Below are 20,745 nucleotides of genomic sequence, written 5' to 3'. Positions count from 1 at the left end.
AAAAGTAAAATAATTTATCAATATCTTTAAATTTCTAACAAGTATAAACTAGATTTTGAAGGACAGAAGTCAGGTGAGCTGGCATCTCCTGTCTCATCTCCTGACCCTGGGCCTCTCTGCCTCACGTCAGACCTTCACTACCTCACTTTAATCCTTCCCTACTTTGCATCAGCAGATATGTTAGTATCAACTGCACTCCGGTTTCCTCAATAGAGGCAAGTCCTGTTTCCGCCCAGCCGCAGCCTCGTGCTCCTTTCCTCAGCTCTTTGGGCTTGTTTTCTGTGCTCCCAATTTCTTAAGATAACTCAGCATTTCTGAGTCTGCATCCGCACCACCACTCACTCCTCCTTTCCGGGACTCACTATGTGAACAATCACGTTCTTCTCCCGTTTTTGTGTCTCTCGATGGAACAGTCTTCTCAGTTACATAGTCAAGCTGAAGCTGTGCTTGGCGACTCTGCTTCCTTCTCCTGGCCTGTCCATCGCCGAGTGCAATTCTCTCCCTGTGTGGCTGTGTGTGTCCAGCCGGTTCTACCTCTTCTGGAAGCTGCGGCTGCTGTCTGCATCATGACTGCTGCGCTTGCTCCCTAACCAGACACGTTTGGGAGTTTCCTTGCATATATGCCAGAGATCTCTGGGCATCTGTCCGCCTGTACTAAGAAGGGAGTGACTGACCTCAGCAGACCCCAACTCAGACCAGGAACATTTTCTCCTAAAGCCGTGGTCGGCAAACTGCGGCTCGCGAGCCACATGCGGCTCTTTGGACCCTTGAGTGTGGCTCTTCCTAAGCCTTAGGAGTACCCTAATTAAGTTAGTAACAATGTACCTACCTATATAGTTTAAGTTTTAAAAAATTTGACTCTCAAAAGAAATTTCAATCGTTGTACTGTTGATATTTGGCTCTGTTGACTAATGAGTTTGCCGATCACTGTCCTAAAGGAATTTGGGAATTGGGGACCCTCCATGTAAAGTAGCCAGGAGCCTCCGCCAGGAGGATTGCATCACAGAATGCCAGGAGCTGAGAAGGTGAAACAGAAACCACAAGGTCTTCAACCCATGTCCAACTTCCTGTTTGGGACCTGGGGTTCCTTTCCAAGTCTGACCTGCATCTGTCTCCTCTCCACCTACCCCGGCCTCTTCTCTTTCTCTTCCTAGTTCACGTTAACTTCGCAGGAGGTAGGGGTTTCACTTGAAAAGGATGACAGAAATTCAAAAATAACTCTGATGCCACACCAGCATGGCTCAGTGGTTGAGGGTTGACCTATGAACAAGGAGGTCATGGTTCAATTCTTAGTCAAGGCATATGCCTGGGTTTCGAGCTCAATCCCCAATGTGGGCCTCCAGGAGGCAACTGATCAATGATTCTCTCTCATCTTTGATGTTTCTCTCTCTCTCTCTCCCTCTCCCTTCCTCTCTGAAATCAATAAAAATGTATTTTTTGTAAAGTAACTCTGAGAACAGAACATGAGGGGCTGAAGGGAGCATCCCTCCCTCAAATACCATCCCGTCTACCTTACCCTGAGGACACAGGCTTCATTTGGATCTAAAAGTATATCCCTGGAGAAACTAAAAATGGCAGCAGAGTAAGTGGATGCTGCATGAACACGTTCCTAGGACCAAACTGGAATTACAACTCAAATGCAGAAAAACTCCCTGAATAATCAACTGAAGACTCACTGGAGAGAACCCTGATAACTGAGGACAAAAAGTGGAGACCATGTAGAGACTGACAATTGCTAATTAGGCAGTTTTGCCTAGGGAAAAGACAGCTGACTTACCCTATTGGAAAACACCTTGCCCCAAGGAGTGGAGTTGCTGAGGCCCATTAAGAGACTGATGATAACAATTAGCCTCCAGGCAGAAGCAGTCACCTCACCCTGTTAGGAAAAACTCTATTCACACTTGTGGATGATTGCCTGAGGGCAATTCAAGACTAAATCCAACAGTCTGCAAGCAGAGGAAGTCTCTGGAGGCTTTGAGTCTTTGCCTGATCTAATTAGACAGAAACAGCCTCTGACACTGTCCTGCACTAGAGACTGGGAGTCATAGCAGATCTACCCAATACATATTCACAAATCCAAACAGGCAGCTAAAATGAGGAGACAAAGAACCCCCAAATAAAAGAACAAGAGAATTCTCCAGAAGAGAGAGATGGAATGGAGATCAGAAATTTATCTGATATAGAGCTCAGAATAATTATGGTAAAGATGCTCAACAGCATGAAAAAAGATATAGTAACTATGAAAACAGAAATAAAGAATGACATAGCAAAAATAAAGAACACATTGGAAGGAATACACAGCAGATTAGGGGAAACTGAGGATCCAATCAGTGAATTAGAAGACAAGAGTTGAAAAAATCACTCAATTAGAGACCCAAAAAGAAAAACAATTAAGAAACAGGAGGACACCTTAAGAGAGCTGTGGGACAACATGAAATGTTGCAATATTCGCATAGCAGGAGAGCCAGAAGAGCAAGAAAGGGGAAAAGGGATAGAGAATGTGTTTGAAGAAATAATGGCAGAAAACTTCCCTAACCTGGTGCAGGAAAAGTCACACAAGTTCAGGAGGCACCGAGAACCCCCAGCAAGAAGAACCCAAACAGGCCCATGCCCAGACACATCATAATTAAAATGCCAAAATTAAAGACAAAGAATCTTAAAGGCAGCAAGAGAAAAGCAGACTGTTACCTACACTCCCATAAGGCTGACACCTGATTTCTCATCAGAAACTCTACAGACCAGAAGGGAATGAAGTACTGAAGGTAATGGAAAGCAAGGATCTGAAACCAAGATTACTATATCCAGCAAGGCTATCATTAAAAATAGATGGTCAAATAAAGAGCTTCCCAGACAAAGAAAGACTAAAGGAGCTCATCACCACCAAGCTAGCATTACAAAAAATGCTAAAGGGACTGCTGTAATGAGAAGAAACAGAGAGACAAACCTAGGCATACAGAATTAAAATGGCAATAAATAAGTACCCATCAATAATAACCCTAACTATAAATGGATTAAGTGCTCCAATCAAAAGGCATAGGGTAGCTGAATGGATACAAAAACATGTACCAACTATATGCTGTCTATAAGAGACCCACCTCAGAACAAAAGGCACACACAGGATCAGAGTGAAGGGATGGAAAAAAATTTTCCAAGCAAATGGAAAAGAAACAAAAGCTAAGGTAGCGATACTCATATCCAATAAAACAGACTTCAAAATGAAGGCCATCACAAGAGACAACAAAGATGAGTACATAATACTGAAGAGATCAATCCAGCAAGAGGATATATCCCTGTTAAACATATATGCACCCAATATAGCAGCATCTAAATGTATTTAAAAAAAACTTCTAGAGGACTTTAAGGGAGAGATTGACAACAACACAGTCATAGTAGGGGACTTTAACACCCCTGTGACTTCACTGGATAGATCTTCCAGACAAAAATTTAACAAGGAAACAGTGATTCTAAAGGACACACTGGATCAAATGGATTTAGTGGACATTTATAGAACATTTCACCCCAAAGCTGCAGAATATAAATTTTTCTCAAGTGCACATGGATCATTCGCAAAGATAGACCACGTGTTAGGACACAAAACAAGTCTCTACAAGTTCAAGACGATTGAAATCATATCAAGCATCTTCTCAGATCACAGTGGAATGAAATTAGAAATCAACTACAGTAAAAACCACGCCAAAACATTCGAACACATGGAGGCTAATTTGCATGTTATTAAACAACTAGAGGCCCAGTGCACGAATTTGTGCATAGGTAGGGTCTGGCTGGCCCACCCCGATCGGGGCCGAGCCGGCCAGAGGGAGGGGCCATGGGCGGTTGGCCGGCTGGCCCTGCCCCCTGGTCAAACTCTCTGTTGAACTTTTGGTTGAGGGGATAATTTGCATATTAGGATTTTATTATATAGGACTAGAGGCCTGGTGCACAAAATTCGTGCACGGGTTCGGTCCTTAGGCCTGGTCGGCAATCGAAGTGCAAACGTCTGCCATGGAAGGGCAGGTCCCAGCTGACCTCTGGGTCCTGGGCAGCACCTGGGCCCCCGGGTCCCCGTGCACACCCCTCCACCTGAGTCATCAGCCCCCTGCCCAGCTCCCTCAATGCCTGGGAGCTGGGCGGTGGCCCTGCCCCCCATCTGCAGGGTTCCCACCTTGGCCTGGCGCTACCTGCTGACCTGCTCCACCATCCCACCACATTACCACTCTCGTCAGGGCCCATCAGGGCCAACAGCACCTCCACTGCTGCCCACTGCCAGCATCATGTCACCGACGCCTGCCATGTTCCACGCCACCCCCTCGTGGTCAGCACACATCATAGCGAGCAGTTGAACTCCCAGTTGAACTCTCAGTTGAGGAGACAATTCTCATATTAGGCTTTTATTATATGGGATGAATGGGTTACCAATGAAATCAAGAAAGAAATGAAAAACTTTCTGGAAACAAATGAAAATGAACACACAACAACCCAAAATCTCTGGGACATAGCTAAAGCATTCTTGAGAGGGAAGTTCATAGCACTATAGGCCTACCTCAAAAAACAAGAACAATTAACCCTACAACTTAAAGAACTAGAAAGAGAACAAGAAAAGCTCAGAATAAGTAGCAGGAAGGAAATAATAAAGATGAGAGCAGAAATAAATGACATAGAGACTTTAAAAAGCAATACAAAAAATCAGTGAAATCAAGAACTAGTTCTTTGAAAAGATAAACAAGATTGATGAGTCACTAGCCAGAGTCATCAAGAAACAGAGGACTCAAATAAAATCAGAAATGAAAGCAGAGAAGTAACCACCGACACCACCGAAATATAAAGGATTATAAGAAAGTACTATGAACATCTATATGCCAACAAGCTGGACAATGTGAATGAAATGGATAAATTCCTAGAAAAATATAATCTCCCAAAGCTAAATCAGGAGGAATCAGAAAACCTGAATAGGCCAATAACAACTGATGAAATAGGAGCAGTAAAAAAAAAAAAAAACTCCCAGCAAACAAAAGCCCGAGTCCGGCTTCACAGGTGACTTTTACCAAACATTCAAAGAAGAACTAACACCTATACTCCCCAACTATTCCAAAAATCCAAGAGGAAGGGACATTTCCCAGCTCTTTTATGAGTCCAGCGTTATCTTAATTCCAAAAGCAAATAAAGACACTACAAAGAAAGGGAATTACAGGCCAATATCTTTGATAAACTTAGATGCTAAAATATTCAACAAGATATTAGCAAATCAGATTTAGCAATATATTAGAAAGATCATACTCCATGACCAAGTGGGATTTATCCCGGGGATGCAAGACTGGCACAATATTCGCAAATCAAGAAATGTGATACATCACATAAACAAATTGAAAGACAAAAATCACATGATCTTATCAATAAATGCAGAAAAAGCATTCGACAAAATCCAACACCCATTTTTGATTAAAAAATAAACTCTCAGGGAATAGAGGGAGCACATCTCAACATGATAAAGGCCATATATGACAAACCTACAGCCAACATCATACTCAGTGGGCAACATCTAAAAGCATTTCCCTTAGGCCAGTGTTGTACATTCATCCCCAACAACACAGCTCCAGATGGAATCATCACTGAGGCCCTACAGGGACTAGCAGCTTTAGCTAATGAGTTAGCTGAGAATCCTGGAACTGAGAATCCTTTCTCTGATTTACTAGAGCAGTGGTTCAGAGAATGGAAGGTAATGATGGTATCCATATTCTCCTCTTTGATAATCAATCAGGTTAGGAGTTACAGTAATGGAATGTTGTATCACCTTATGTATGAGGGATCTTATTGAAAGGGTAATCGAAACCCCATTGACCAAATCTATAATAATAGAAGCGTAATATGCTAATTAGACCAGACATCCTTCCAGACAAATCCGCAGTGGGTGGGGGCCAAGACAGAGGAAGCAGAGGACGCTGGCCATAGCCAGGGCAGGCGGGGGCCGCAGTGGTGGTGGTGGGTGGGGGCTGGGGCCAAGGCCCTTGCACAAATTTCATGCATCGGGCCTCTGGTAGCAAAATAATCTTCTCCTAGACCAGGGGTGGGCAAACTTTTTGACTTGAGGGCCACAATGGGTTCTTAAACTGGACAGGAGGGCTGGAACAAAAGCATGGATGGAGTGTTTGTGTGAACTAATATAAATTCAAAGTAAACATCATTACATAAAACTTTTTTTTCAATAGTTTTATTCATTTCAAACGGGCTGGATCCGGCCCGCGGGCCATAGTTTGCTCACGGCTGTCCTAGACACTGCAGAGCATGAAAGTCAACAAATGTTAACTGAGTTTGAAGAAAAGAGTTAAATGAGAAAAGGGGGGAATTGTGAGAATAAGCAAGTAATTTTTTCTGTCAAAGAAGGGAGTTTAGGCAGCCACCATTTGGGTCATATGACTTGGCAGCCACCATTTGGGCTCCCGTGACTTGCAGCTTCCCTGGGGGACTGCCATTTGGAAACAGCAAAGGTCAACCCCTTCCTTTAAATTAGCCAATTGTGCAAGAATCTGAGCCTAAGCTCTTCCAATCAAGAGTGAGAAACAGATGATGTTCATCAGGCATTAAAGCCCGAACAGACCGCCCTCTCAGTGTGCATGTGCTCCCAGATCATGTGCGTGTGCACCCTCCCAAAGGAGTAAAGATATTTGCCTTGCATAAAAAAAAAAAAAAAAAAGCATTTCCCCTAAGAACAGGAGCAAGACAGGCATGCCCACTTTCAGCTCTCCTGTTCAACATAGTACTGGAAGTGCTAGCCATCGTGATTAGACAGGAAGAAAAAATAAAAGGCATTCAAATTGGAAAGGAGGAAATAAAACTCTAATTATTCGCAGATGATATGATATTGTATATAGAAAACCCTAAAGACTCCACCAAAAAACTACTAGATTTAATAAATGAATTTGGCAATGTAGCAGGCTACAAAATCAACACCCAAACATTGACAGCTTTCTCATACACCAACTAGAGACCTGGTGCATGGATTTGTGCACCGGTGGGGTCCCTCAACCTGGCTTGCACCCTCTTGCAATCCGGGACCCCTCGGGGGATGTTGGACTGCCTGTTTCGGCCTGATCCCTATAGGCCAGGCAGCAGGCAGCTGGGGAGGAGCCTGAACCCTGGCCAGGCACCATGCCGCTCCCACTCATCCCAACCCTGCTGCACCTACTGCTGCCATGGTAGTGCTGCTAAGGAGGTGGGAGAGCCTCGTGCCGCCGCAGCTACACTCACCAGCCGTGAGCCCGGCATCTGGTGCCCATCTGTCAGATGAGCGGCGCTCCCACTGTAGGAGTACACTGACCACCAGGGGGCAGCTCCTGCGTTGAGAGTCTGACCACTGGTGGTCAGTGCACGTCACAACGACAGGTCAACTGGTCGTTCAGTCACTTAGGCTTTTATATATATAGATAATGAATTTTCAGAAAGATAAATTAAACAAACAATCCCATTTACCATTGCAACAAAAAAAATTAAGGTATTTAGGAATAAACTAACCAAGGAGGCAAAAGACCTGTTCTCTCAAAACTACAGGACGTTGTAAAAAGAGCTAGAATAAGATATATGCAAGTGGAAGAATATACCATGTTCGTGGATTGGTAGAACCAATATCGTTAAAATGTCCATACTACCCAAAGAAATCTACAATTCCAGTACAATTCCTATTAAAATACCAACAGCATATTTCACAGATCTAGAACAAATACTCCAAAAATTTATATGGAACCAAAAGAGACCCCAAATAGCTGTAGCAATCTTGAGAAAGAAGAAAAAAGTTGGAGGAGTCACAATGCCAGGTTTCAAGTTATACTACAAAGCTGCAATCAAAACAGCCTGGATTTGGCAAAAGAACAGGCATATAGATCAATAGAATACAACAGAGACCCCCAAAAATCAACCCAAGCCATTATGATCAATTAATATTTGACAAAGGAGGCAAGAGCATACAATGGAGTGAAGACAGTCTCTTCAATAAATGGTGTTGGGAAAATTGGACAGATATATGAAAAAAAAAATTAGACCACCAACTTACACCAAACACAAGAATAAACTCAAAATGGATAAAAAGACTTAAAGTAAGTCATGAAACCATAGAAGTCCAAGAACAAACCATAGGCAGCAAATCTCAGACATCTCTTATAGCAATATGCTTACGGATACATCTCCTAGAGCAAAAGAAACTAAGGAGAAAGTACACAAATGGGACTACTTCAAAATAAAAAGCTTCTGAATAGAAAAACCATCAACAAAACGAAAAGGGTGCCCACTGTGTGGAAGAACATATTTGGCAATGATACATCTGGTAAAGGGTTAATATTCAAAATACATAAGGAACTCATAGAACTTAACAGAAGGAAGATAATCCAATTAAAAAATGGGCAAAGGACCTAAATAGATACTTCTTCAAAGTGGACATACAGAAGGCCAAGACACATATGAAAAAATGCTCAAAGTCACTGATCATCAGAGAGATGCAAATCAAAACGACCATGAGGTACCATCTCACTCCTGTTAGAATGACTACTATCAACAAATTAACAAATGACAAGTGCTAGCAAGGATGTAGAGCTAAGGAAACCCTAGTACACTGCTGGTGGGAATGCAGACTGGTATAGCCATTATGGAAAACAGTATGAAGTTTCCTCAAAATATTAAAAATGGAACTTCCATTTGACCCAGTGACCCCACTTCTAGGAATATATCCTAAGAAGCCCAAAACACCAATCAAAAAGAATGTATGCACCCCTATGTTAATAGCAGCACAAATCATAATTGCTAAGATCTGGAAACTGCCCAAGTGCCCATCAGTAGATGAGTGAATAAAAAAGCTGTGGTACATTTACACCATGGAATACTATGCAGCAGTATAAAAGAATAATCCCTTACCCTTTGTTACAGCATGGAGGGACCTGGAGAGTATCATGCTAAGTGAAATAAGTCAGTCAGAGAAAGACAAGTATCACATGATCTCACTCATATGTGGAATCTAAGTAACAAAATAAACTGATGAACAGAGTGGATCCAGAGACATGGAAGCATGTAACAGTGTGGAATCTCGGAGGGAAGCCGGGGGAGGGTGGGTGGGTGGGAGGTGATCAACCAAAGACCTTGTATGTATATGTGCATAACCCATGGACGTGGACAATTAGGTGGTGAAAGCCTGGGGTAGGGGGCGAGGGTGAGCTGGAGGGAGTTAATGCGGGGGGGAGGGGGATATATGTAATACTTTCAACAATAAAGATTTAAAAAATAAAAGTATAGTCCTGTGCCTCCCACACACACGCACCTATAGCTCTTCCACATCTGAATTCCCACACCTCCCCTAATCTAACTAGGTCTCAGTCATAATATTCTCCAAAAAGTATCTTCAAAACACAAGAACAAGAAAACTGGGTGCCCAAGTTTATTTTTTTTTTCAACAAATACTAAGACAGAATGGTGAGTTACCCATAGTAGACCCCGGGGACAGGACAGTGGGCCAGGCCCAGTCCCTGCTCGGCAGGAACATTTAGGAAACAGCAGCTGCAGTGTTGACAGTGGTTGCCGGGGTCCAACCCCAGCAGGTCCAGGGGTCCCCAAAGGTGTAGACGGAGTCGGCGAAGAAGGAATGACACGGAGACAGCGTTCAGTTGATCAGCAGCCTAGCCAGGATCTCCAGCCAAGTTCTGGTCTGGATCTCCAGAGAGGTTCTGCTTAGGATCTCCAGTGAAGTTCTGGTTAGGATCTCCAGCCAGGTTCAGTCACCAGGTTCTAGTCAGGTTCTCTTGCCAATTTCTGTAGTCAGGTTCAGTCCAGGATCTTTTGCCATGTTCTCTCCAGCGAAGTTCTTCTGTCTGTAGGTTCTGTGTAGGTTCTGTCTGTAGGTTCTCTCTTCTAAGTCCTGTCTCCTGAGTTCTGTGTTCTAAGTTCTGTGTTCTGAATTCTGTCTCTTTCTGTCTTGTTACATCTGTAGTTATACCAGTTGATTCAATCCTATCAATCTCTATTACAAAGGTTAGGGCGTTTCTTATCTCCATTCCAGGGAGTAAAGATTATGTAGCTTAAGCATGATCGTTCATAGTTAAAGTGATTAATTACCCGCCTGGCACTTAGTTGAGGGGTTTTATTCCCTCCCTAACTTCAGGGGAAAATCCCTACCTGGGGATTCAACCTTTCTCGGAGAGGTGACCTTGGTTAAAACACAGCGCCAAGAAGGTGAGCAAACATATTAAGAACCATATGCCATATATGCCAGGTCCCTTGAAACAGCAAGGATGGACCGGCTCCATGCAAATTCCCCCTTTTTTATTTTTTAAAAGCAAGGCATTAAAAAGAAAAACCTGAAACGCTCTCTTGTATCCATTTTAAGAGTAGGATTGGCGCTTTCCGCTATTACCTGAGTCCTGATCTATCACCCTAGGGAGAGCTTGCCAATCCTGCACTTTCCTGGGGTGGAAAGGCTGCAGTGGGGTTAAGGATAAGGCTCCTTGGGCCTACCTTCTCCCATGCCTCTACATTTACCTTTCCGGCACCTTTCCTTCCTCAGAAAAGCATGGACATATTTCTTGTATAAAATGTTCCATCTGACTGGGAGAAACCTTAACTCCTCTGCTAGCAAGCATATGTGTTAAAAGATCAATACGGAGTCTTTTTTCTTTAGACTCAGTATGGCACATCTTCTTAATGTAAAGATCAATACAGAGTCTTCTTTCTTTGGACTCAGTATGGCACATCTTCTCAATCTAAGTTCTGTACTATCCACCTTCTTACCCTACTTATCCTCTGTAGGGGGGTTTGCAGCACCCTGGTGGAGTCCTATCCGTCCTGAATGTGGGGGTTCTCAATGGGGGGGGGGGCTTACCTATGGGAATCCTGTTCCAGGGGTTCCCAAAGGTGTGGACGGAGTCGGTGAAGACTATCCACCCTCTTCCTATGGTGGAGTCCTATCCGTCCCGAGTGCGGGGCGCTTACCTAGGCGTCCCTGTTCGGGCGCCAGATGCCGGGGTCCAACCCCAGCAGGTCCAGGGGTCCCCAAAGGCGTAGACGGAGTCGGCGAAGAGGGAAGGACATGGAGACAGCGTTCAGTTGATCAGCAGCCTAGCCAGGATCTCCAGCCAGGATCTCCAGCCAAGTTCTGGTCTGGATCTCCAGAGAGGTTCTGGTTAGGATCTCCAGCCAGGTTCTGTGTCCAGGTTCTCCAGCCAGGTTCAGTCACCAGGTTCTAGTCAGGTTCTCTTGCCAATTTCTGTAGTCAGGTTCAGTCCAGGATCTTTTGCCATGTTCTCTCCAGCGAAGTTCTTCTGTCTGTAGGTTCTGTGTAGGTTCTGTCTGTAGGTTCTCTCTTCTAAGTCCTGTCTCCTGAGTTCTGTGTTCTAAGTTCTGTGTTCTGAATTCTGTCTCTTTCTGTCTTGTTACATCTGTAGTTATACCAGTTGATTCAATCCTATCAATCTCTATTACAAAGGTTAGGGCGTTTCTTATCTCCATTCCAGGGAGTAAAGATTATGTAGCTTAAGCATGATCGTTCATAGTTAAAGTGATTAATTACCCGCCTGGCACTTAGTTGAGGGGTTTTATTCCCTCCCTAACTTCAGGGGAAAATCCCTACCTGGGGATTCAACCTTTCTCGGAGAGGTGACCTTGGTTAAAACACAGCGCCAAGAAGGTGAGCAAACATATTAAGAACCATATGCCATATATGCCAGGTCCCTTGAAACAGCAAGGATGGACCGGCTCCCGGCAAGTGGTGCTCGGAAATGCACCCAGGAGAATGTGGAGCAAAGGAGTGGGCAGACTTGCTGTCTGTTGGTTTTGCTTCTGTGCCTGAGTTTCAGGGCTGTGCACTGACTTCTGGCCTCTTGGTAGGGACTCTTCCGAGTGGCTCCATCCGCCTCCAAACTGAAGAAGCTGAAAGCTGCCCTGGACTGCTGTGTGGTGGACGTGCAGGAGTACTCAGCAGACCCACACGCGATCGCAGGTGGGTGCTCACAGCCCCTGGGCACGGTGCTCCCTCGTGCTGAAGATGCTCACAGGGAAGGGAGAGCATGGAGGGTGTGTGACCACGTGTCACAGACACTGGAGCCCGTGGCTTCCTGACAAGCTTTAGGTGCGTCCACGAGGGCCAGTGTTAAGCCTGGTTGCTATGCCCCTGGAGGGAAGGTCTCCCCTGTGTACCAGCAGACGATGAGAGAGTGGTGGGAATTAGAGGCCAGGAGGCCAATGCCATCACCAGCCCAGGCCCCGTTGCCTTGCCAGGGTCTTGGGTCCACTCCCACGGGAAGCCACCGTTGTATGCTATCTGGGTCAGGGAGCCCGTGCTAGATGTAACCCCCGTGGGTAATGCTGGCTGGTGGTGCTTGTCTCTGCCATTCCAAGTGGCTCATGGCCAATATTGTATTCATGCCCAGGAGCTTTGAAATCTTACCTCCGAGAGTTGCCAGAACCTCTTATGACCTTTGAACTCTATGACGAGTGGATTCAGGCTTCCAAGTGAGTACACCACATTTTGGAGTGGCTTGTGGGTTGGAGTCTCTCTGGAAGTGTTTGTTGAAATTATGAAAGCATGTCACCTATGGTCCAGCAGCTCCTTTCTCAGTATCTATCATGCAGAAACACCTGCCACGCTTGTACAGGTGCCCTTAGAGGCATATGCAGGAACATGGATTTCAGCAATTGCTGAAATAGCCAAAACCTAAAAGTTACTAAATGTTCATTGGTGGGGGGTGGGGAGTGGCTGAATAAACTGTGGTATGTCTACACGGTGACATACTCTGCAGCAGTCAAAACAGGTAGAGCTATTCACGCTATCATGAAAAGGCATGAAGATTTGTTATTGAGTGAAATAAAGCAAGTTAACAGGCACCTATGATATTCCATTGTTGTAAAAAGAAGAAAAGCACTGAAAACAACACACTTTTAAGAGTGGCTCTTTGTATGTATAAATGCATGAAAGAAGGTTCTGGAAGGGCTCACACAGTCAGAGGTAGTGATTTCCTCTGGAGTGGAAGACAAGGGAGTGGTCACAGGGGTCCTTAAGTTGTCTCCAATAGGTAAAAATATTTTAATAACAATTAATAACCACTATAAACACATAACATCTGGGCGAGGACACATTCCGCCCTCCGGAAGATGACCCCAAGGGAAGGCCCAGCTGGAGGTAACAGGACAATACCTGAGGCTCCAGTGCTGTTGGGAAGAGAGGAAAGAGCAGGCGAAGCCACAGCCAGCTGCCTTCCTCACGTGGTGCATGCGTTACTATTGGCCATGGGAAGAGCTACCTGAATAAATGCTGTTATTTGGAGGACTGGGTTTTAGTGAGTAAATGGCATGGCTGGTGAGGAACCAGGAGACTGCCAGCAGAGAGCAGGGGGTAGAGACATGCAGGAAGAAGAGATGGGGGAGAACATTTTATGAGAGCAGGACTCAGCCCGGTGCCTGGGAAAGGACGTGGTTTCTGGAGGTCTGTAGCGTGGGAGTTAGTCATAAGGAGCAGCCAGCATCTTGCCAGAAAGAACACGAGTGTGCACCTGCTCTGTAAGAACTGGGCTGGAGGAGAAGCCCGCAGACCTGGAGCGAAGCCCGGCTGGTGAGTGTCGAGGTAGAGGAAGGTGCTCAGTCCTGGTGCGTCACTGTTTGTTTCCATGACGCCATGGGGGTCAAGCACTGTGCAGGGCTGGCTGAGTGTACGGTGTTCCTGTTCTCATTGTGGAGAAGTGTGGGTTCCGTGAGGGTAGTAAAAATCCTAGGGGACACTATTTGTTGAGTGATTTTTAGAGACTTGGCCTTGTTCTAACCTCATTATATGTTTTTAATTCATCTAATTCCACATTATGAAGTGGGTTGTACTGTTTCTCCCATTTTCCAGATGAGGAAGTTGAGTCATGGGGCAGGTATGTAATGGCAGGTTACTTGCTATCTAATAAATGGCAAAATGAGGATCTGGTTCCAGAACCCAGGTGGTTAGCCATGGCCCCTGAGGCCTCTCTAGAGCAGCACTGTGGTCCCGGGGTGAGGATCTAGAGCAGCACTGTGGTCTGGGGTGAGGGTCCAGAATGGCACTGTGGTCCTGGGGTGAGGATCTAGAACAGCACTGTGGTCCTGGGGTGAAGGAGAGTAAGAACACGTCCTCTGATGGAAACTCCCTTTTATTTGATGTCTGAGGGTCTTGGTGATGCAAAGCTAGAGAAGGGGAGGATGCCTGTGCTTCAAGGTCTGAGAGACACTCCTCCCACCTCATTTGTGAAGGTGGGTCTCATAGGAAATAGGAAGGATCCTGAAGCCTCAGAGCTCAGTGTCTGGGAACCAAGGAAAAGCAAGGACTGTGTGTCCTGCCTTAAAGATTGTGACAGCTCACGCTCTCAAAAGAAAGTAATTTGTCCGGAGCAGCCATTTCCAGCCTTCTGTGTTCATTAGTTTCCTGGGAAGCTTTTAAAAGATACCAATGCCTGGACCTTTTTTCCCCAGATTCTGATTTCATTGGTTGGGCTCCTTGTTTCAAAACTCCCAAAGCTGTTGGGTTGATAACCATTGAGTCTCACGAATGAGCCACACTAACCCTAACAGCAACGCTGCCTGCTCTGTGGGGATGGGGCGGCCAGGAGTTGGAGGTGGAGTCAGGGAAGCTGCGGGGACAGCAGTTAGGGATCGCAGGACAGTGCAGGGTGGCCTGTAGCTCAGAGGACATGACTTTGCAAGCCACGTAAGTGAAGTGCTTCCACGCTGGAGTCTAGGAAGCAAGGACTGAGGCTGCAGTCATCGGACTCCTTCCACAGGACGGACATGCCTCACCTTCGCGCTGGCCGCTCCCTCTGATGCAGGTGTCCCGAAACCTTTGCCTCAGGGCCCCGCCTTAAATGTAACCTCAGAAAGGCCTGTCTGACAACCCCAAGGTAAAGCAGCCAGCAGTCGTCATAAGTCCCATCTGTGTTCGTTGTCACGGGAACTGACTGCCTGACTCAGGCTGCGTGTGAGTAGCCGGTTACCTTGTAAGCTTTGCAAACAAGGACCTCCTGGCCGACCACTGCCTCCCCGCCCTCAGGACAGAGCCTGACTTGCAGGAAGTGCTCGCTGAGTTTTACTGAATGAAAGGTCTTCACAGCCCTTTCACCTTAGAAAGGACTAAGGAGCAGGACCAAGAATGGGGTTTGGTGCCCCAGGAGGCGCTCAGCTGCTGGAGGCTAGAGCAGAGGCAGCAGCCATGGTGGCTGCAGAGCCTGACATTGACCGAGAGATGAGCACTTTGTACGATTCTCCCTTAAACCACTCACACTTAGGGATTGTCAGGACCGTGCAGGGTGGCCTGTAACTCAAAGGACACGACCTTTGCAGCCACGTAAATAAGAGACTAGAAAGTTCTCTTACCAATCCCATTTACAGTGGGGGGTGTGAGGTTCACAGAGGAAATCCTTGGCACATGGTCGCAGGAAGGGGGAACTAGGCTGCCCGACAGCAGACCCTCTCTGGCCAGCCTTTGGTCAAAGGGACATGAGCTGTTACCTTTCCATTTCTTCCTGGGAGGTGTGGCTTTCATGCCAGGTTCCCAGCAGAGGTTCCACTCTCCAAGTGTTTCCCTCTCCCTCTGGCTAACTGGTCAGGATCCATGGGAGGCCTCTGGGAACTCCGCCTGTGAGTGACTGCCACACACACACACACACACACACACACACACACACACACACACCCTAGTTAAGGGCTCAGAGCCGGGGCCTCACCAGCTGGTGTTTCCTTTCTGTTTTTCTTATCATAAGGCCTTCCGAACCATGTAGGCCTTAATGTAGATTTTCATGAAAAATACTTAAAAAGTGTAATCCTATGAGCAATTCTCTTCATTCTCAGAGGTCTTATGAATAAAGAAACCCTTTGAGCAAATCTTCCTGTCTAGTGGAGAAACCCTTGTTCATGCGAATTACCCACCTCTGAGTTACGTCTGGATAGATCAGATTCCTTATTTCCATGAGTCATTAAATTCACTTATTCAGAAGGGACTCACCGAATGTGAGTCCTTAAATAATATTCACTGAACTGAGCAGTAAGCTGCCACCATGGTGTGGATGTGGTTGAACTTCCACCGTGGTCCCGGGGTGAAGGAGAGGGAGAACATGTCCTTGTTACTCACTGCATGTCTATGCCACCTTGGTGATACGAAGCTGGAGAAGGGGAGGATGCCTTTGCTTCAGGATCTGAGAGACAGCCCTCCCCCCTCACTTGTAGAGGTGGGTCTCACAGGAAACAGGAACTAGGAAGGATCCTGAGGCCTCAGAGCTCAGTGTCTCAGAACCAGGAAAAGTAAGGACTTCTTCCTGCCCCGGGAGGGTGTGTAGGTCCTGCTTGGTGCCAAGTGTCCTGGTTTCTGGGCCAGAATCGCCCTCCTGACAACACCAGGCCCTGCCTACTGCAGAGCTCAGGTGTCCGGCCTCTGCCCTCCTGCCCCCACTGCTGCCTGGCACACAGTCACCTGGACATGGGACGTGGGGAGAGGGAGATTTGTTAAGAGCACAGGACAAGACAGAAAGAGAGCATAGAGAGGAGCTAATAGTAACCAAACATTGGAGTAGTCATAGCTTGCTGACACTGTCAGGCACGTGGGTGGCTCCTTATTCTCAAATATTACAGTGACCGGTTGATGTGGCTGCCAGGGAGACTGCAGTAAGTCATGCTCAACCAGTGGCTTTTCCTATTAATTCCCCAGCATCCAGGAGCAAGAAAAGAGGCTTCAGGCTCTGTGGAATGCTTGTGAAAAATTGCCCAAGGCCAATCACAGCAACATCCGGTGAGTGGACCCTGGAGACACTGGGTCAGTTATTCAAGGCCCAGACAGTTTCCCGGTTGGAAGTTGTGTTCACTAACATGCACTGAATTTCATGGTGTCCAAAGTGTTAACATGTATGGCCTCTGCCCAGCCTCCACCAATCCTGTGAAGTTGTTCATTTCCATTTTGCAGATGAGGAAACGGGGCATATGACTTTGGAGGTTGCCTAATTAGCCACTGGCTAATTCAATTAAGTTCTTTGATTTGCAAGGAGCAAAGATTAATGCAAGTTATTTCAAGATATTGGGAATTTATTGCAAAGATGGGTGTTCGTGGACACCCGGGAGAAGCTGAGCAAACCTGGGGCTGCAGTGGGCAGGCATGTGCTGAGCTAGCCTGCAGGAAGGAGAGGCTGTGGAAGAACGTACTCCAGCGCTCCACCCTTCACCAGCTATTTTAAACACGTCCATCTCGCGCTTTTCTTGCGACCACCTGAGATCTTACTTCCTGCTGCTGTGCAGATCTTTCCCTCCCCGGCTTCTGCTCCTTCACACTTTTGCTTCCTCATCACTTTGTCTTGCCAGCACTGTTCCTGGCCCCATGCCTCTTCTCACAGTTTCTTTAGATACAGATTTTTAGCTTCAGCTCCTGCCACCATCTGCCTGATAATTTCTGTTTCCCTGTAAAAAATCCCAATAGTGAGGTAAGGCAGATCCTCAAAAAATTAAACATAGAATTACCATTTGACCCAGCAATTCCACATCTGGCTGTGTAGACAATAGATTAGAAAGCCAAGACTTGCTATGTACACCCATTTTCAGAGCCGCATTATTCACAACAGCTAAGAGGTGGAAACAAGCCACATGCCCCTCAGTGGATAAATGGGCCAACAAAATGCACATACAATGCAATGTTCAGCCTCAGAAGGGGAGGAAATTCTGACACAGGCTACCATGTGGATGAACCTTGAAGGCACGGTGCTAAGTGAAAAAAGCCAAACACAAAAGAACAAATACTGCATGAGTCACTCATATGAGGCACCTGTAATAGTCAACACTCGCAGAGATAGGAAGTAGGCTGGAGAGTTCCAGTGGCTGTAGGGGAGAAGGATGGGAGGGTGTTGTTTAATGGTGCAGAGGTCAAGTTTAGGGTGTTGGAAAGTTCTGGAGCTGGATGGAGAGTGGTGACAGTTTCCTAAAAGTGTGGAAGTGCTTACTGCCACTGGATTATATACTTAAAAATAGTTAAATGGGGACTCGTATATTTTACCACTATTTAAAAAAAAAAAAAAGGAAGAATCAGATTGGTATAACACATTGAGTATTGCTGACCACAGCCTTGGCCTCCGGCAGCGGTGGGCTGGCTGCTGTCAGCTGGGTTGCGTTCTGGTCCAGGGTGTGGCCTCTTGGAGTGAGATATGGTCAGGAGAGGGTGGGACAGGGGCAGCTGAGTCCGCTTTTTCTGCCAGGCTGCCAGGAGCAAAAGGGCCTCAAGAACTGAGAGTACCTGAGAGTCCGGGAGAAAATGTGCCCCCAGGGTACTTGGCAGAGCCTGGCAGACTTTGGGCATGATTTGCCAGAGCTATTTTTGTGTGCTTCATTTGTAAATAGCTTCCTTACTGGTTCTTTTTTTTTTTAATAGCTTTATTGAGATATAATTCACATATCATTCATTGTACCCCTTTAAAGTGTACGATTCTGTGGGGGTTTTGTGTAACTATCACCACATCTCATCTTAAACATTTTCATCACCTCAAAAAGAAGCCCTATTCCCATTAGCAGTCACTCCTCGTGTCCCCCAGCCCAGCCCCTGGCAGCCCGACCTGCTTCCCACCCCTGTCTGTGGATCTACCTGTGCTGGATAGATCATGTAAACAGAATCATTGCAACATGTGGTCTTTCCTTTCTCAGCAGGATGTTTTCAAGGTTCATCCATGTGGTAGCATGTGTCAGAGCTTCATTTCTTTTTTACAGCTGAACTAGAGGCCCAATGCATGAAATTCGTGCAAGAGTAGGCCTTCCTTCCCCCAGCTGCTGGTACCGGCTTCCCTCTGGCACCGGAGACCCGGGCTTTCCTCACAGCCCTGGCTTCGTCCGAAAGGTCGTCCAGTCTAATTAGCGTATTGTGCTTTTATTATTATAGATAATATGTCATTGTATGGAGAGACCACATTTTATGTACCCATATATCCCACATCTGACTACTGAGTAATGCTGCAAGTCTGTGTGGATCTGCTTCTCTTGGGCATATCTCTAGGAGTGGAATTGCTGGGTCGTATGCTGAGTCTTTACTTGTTCTTCATTGGCTTTCCCCAGAAAGCCCCTCTGAGGGGCTCCAAAGGGACCAGGGGATAGACTCCAGGCCTGTAGGTGTCCCTGCCGCCGACCCCGGACACTTTGCTTCTCCCCTCTGCACACAGGGAAGGTGGCAGGTGACAGAGATTTGAAGTGAAGATGGAACTTTAGGCCATTTTATACTGAGTCCAGAGGAAAGATGGAGACTTTCTCTGGCCAGAGGTTGACATATAGCAGTGATGTCTGAGTCTGTCTGTTTTGGGAGCATTCCCATGTCTCAGTGCATGACGTGTGTTCATCATATTGCAGAATGTATGCGTCTCATTGTCAGTAAGCTATGCTACGTGAGAGAAGTTTCCACCCAGTGCTGGGGGAACGTGCAGGTGTTGAACTCTTAGTTAAAATTGGCCCTTCCTACTTCCTTTCAGATACTTGATCAAATTTTTATCGAAGCTGTCAGAATATCAAGATGTAAACAAGATGACTCCCAGTAACATAGCGATTGTGTTAGGACCCAACCTCCTGTGGCCACAAGCGGAAGGGTGAGTGCAGGAGTGTGGGCGTGTGGGGACCGCGGGCTGCAGGGTCAGGGCCTTCCCTGACTCTCCCTCACCAGACTCCTTATTTCTCAAGGCAGATTTCCTCCCTGGCCTCCTCCCCCTTTAGGCTCAGGAGGAGGCCCAGGATTCTGCAGATCTTCCCATTGGTCATCTCAGAGCTGCAGGTCTGCCAGGAGGGCCTCCTCCGAGCTAATCCAAGACAGTGTCGGGGTGAGAGGGCAGGGGCCTGGCGGAGTGGGCGAGGCAGGCTCTCCCCGGCTTTCCTGACTCTGAAGAGCACGCGTCCAGTGTCAGGGCCCAGGGGGACCAAGGGGTCTCGGAGAAGAGCACGGAGCTGGGAGAGGAGACTGGCGGTTATGGGGCTCACACCTCACGTTGAAAGGGGCCCCCCACCTGCTGATGTGTGCAGCTTACTTATGTGTGTCCTCACACGTCTCCTGTACGGAGGACTTCTGTGGTGGCTGTCTCCATCTTGTGCAGGGGAAAGGGGTCCAGAAAGGTGAACCTCTTCTTCCCAAGAGAAAGCTGCTCTCAGACCGAGGTCTGCAGGCTCCTGGGCCAGGGCCCTCGCGCTGGGGGGCCGGGCCTCGGAGGATGACCGCCCGCGCTCTGCTCTGTGCCTGCAGGAACATCACGGAGATGATGACCACGGTTTCGCTGCAGATTGTTGGGATCATCGAACCCATCATCCAGCATGCGGACTGGTTCTTCCCTGGGGGTATGTGGGGCGGCCAGTGGGGGAGGGGCGGCTGGGAAAGAGCAGGTGTTGCTGTGAGTTCTGAACCTTTGGAACAAGTGTCACTGCCCAGAGGTGTCTGCTTGTTCTGTTGTGCTGTGTTTTTAATCCCCCTGCGCACATGCACATGCACATGCGCGCGCGCGCACACACACACACACACTCACACTCACACACACTCACACTCACACACACACACTCACACATACACACTCACACACACTCACACTCACACACACACTCACACACACACACACACACACACTCACACACCCACTCACACAAACACTCAGGTACAGGGTGGAGTCACGGTAGGTTCCTACTCTCTGGCCTGAAGGTGACCACTGACTGTACCAGCCATGACCATGGACTTTCTGGTCCGGTGTCCACACCATGGTTTCCTTAACCCTGTGGATCCTG

At 46.9% G+C, this 20,745-nt stretch overlaps 1 protein-coding gene across 4 annotated transcripts in view; it reads left to right on the top strand.

Annotated features, from left to right (window-relative positions):
- Nucleotides 1–20,745, top strand: part of ARHGAP44 (Rho GTPase activating protein 44) — a 188,658-nt gene that overhangs the window by 140,548 nt on the left and 27,365 nt on the right. For 3 of the 4 annotated variants that reach the window (XM_059668579.1, XM_059668578.1, XM_059668581.1), the window contains exons 11-15: nt 11,854–11,965; nt 12,396–12,477; nt 16,676–16,756; nt 19,458–19,571; nt 20,216–20,307. In XM_059668579.1, the coding sequence (XP_059524562.1) occupies nt 11,854–11,965; nt 12,396–12,477; nt 16,676–16,756; nt 19,458–19,571; nt 20,216–20,307 (481 nt within the window). The remainder of the gene's footprint in view (nt 1–11,853; nt 11,966–12,395; nt 12,478–16,675; nt 16,757–19,457; nt 19,572–20,215; nt 20,308–20,745) is intronic. The other variant, XM_059668580.1, reaches the window with a different exon arrangement.

This window comes from Myotis daubentonii, chromosome 16, assembly GCF_963259705.1.
Source record: "Myotis daubentonii chromosome 16, mMyoDau2.1, whole genome shotgun sequence".
NCBI classification, from domain to species: Eukaryota; Metazoa; Chordata; class Mammalia; order Chiroptera; family Vespertilionidae; genus Myotis; species Myotis daubentonii.
Note: the sequence above shows the minus strand (reverse complement) of the source record. Positions and strands in the feature narration are given on the sequence as shown.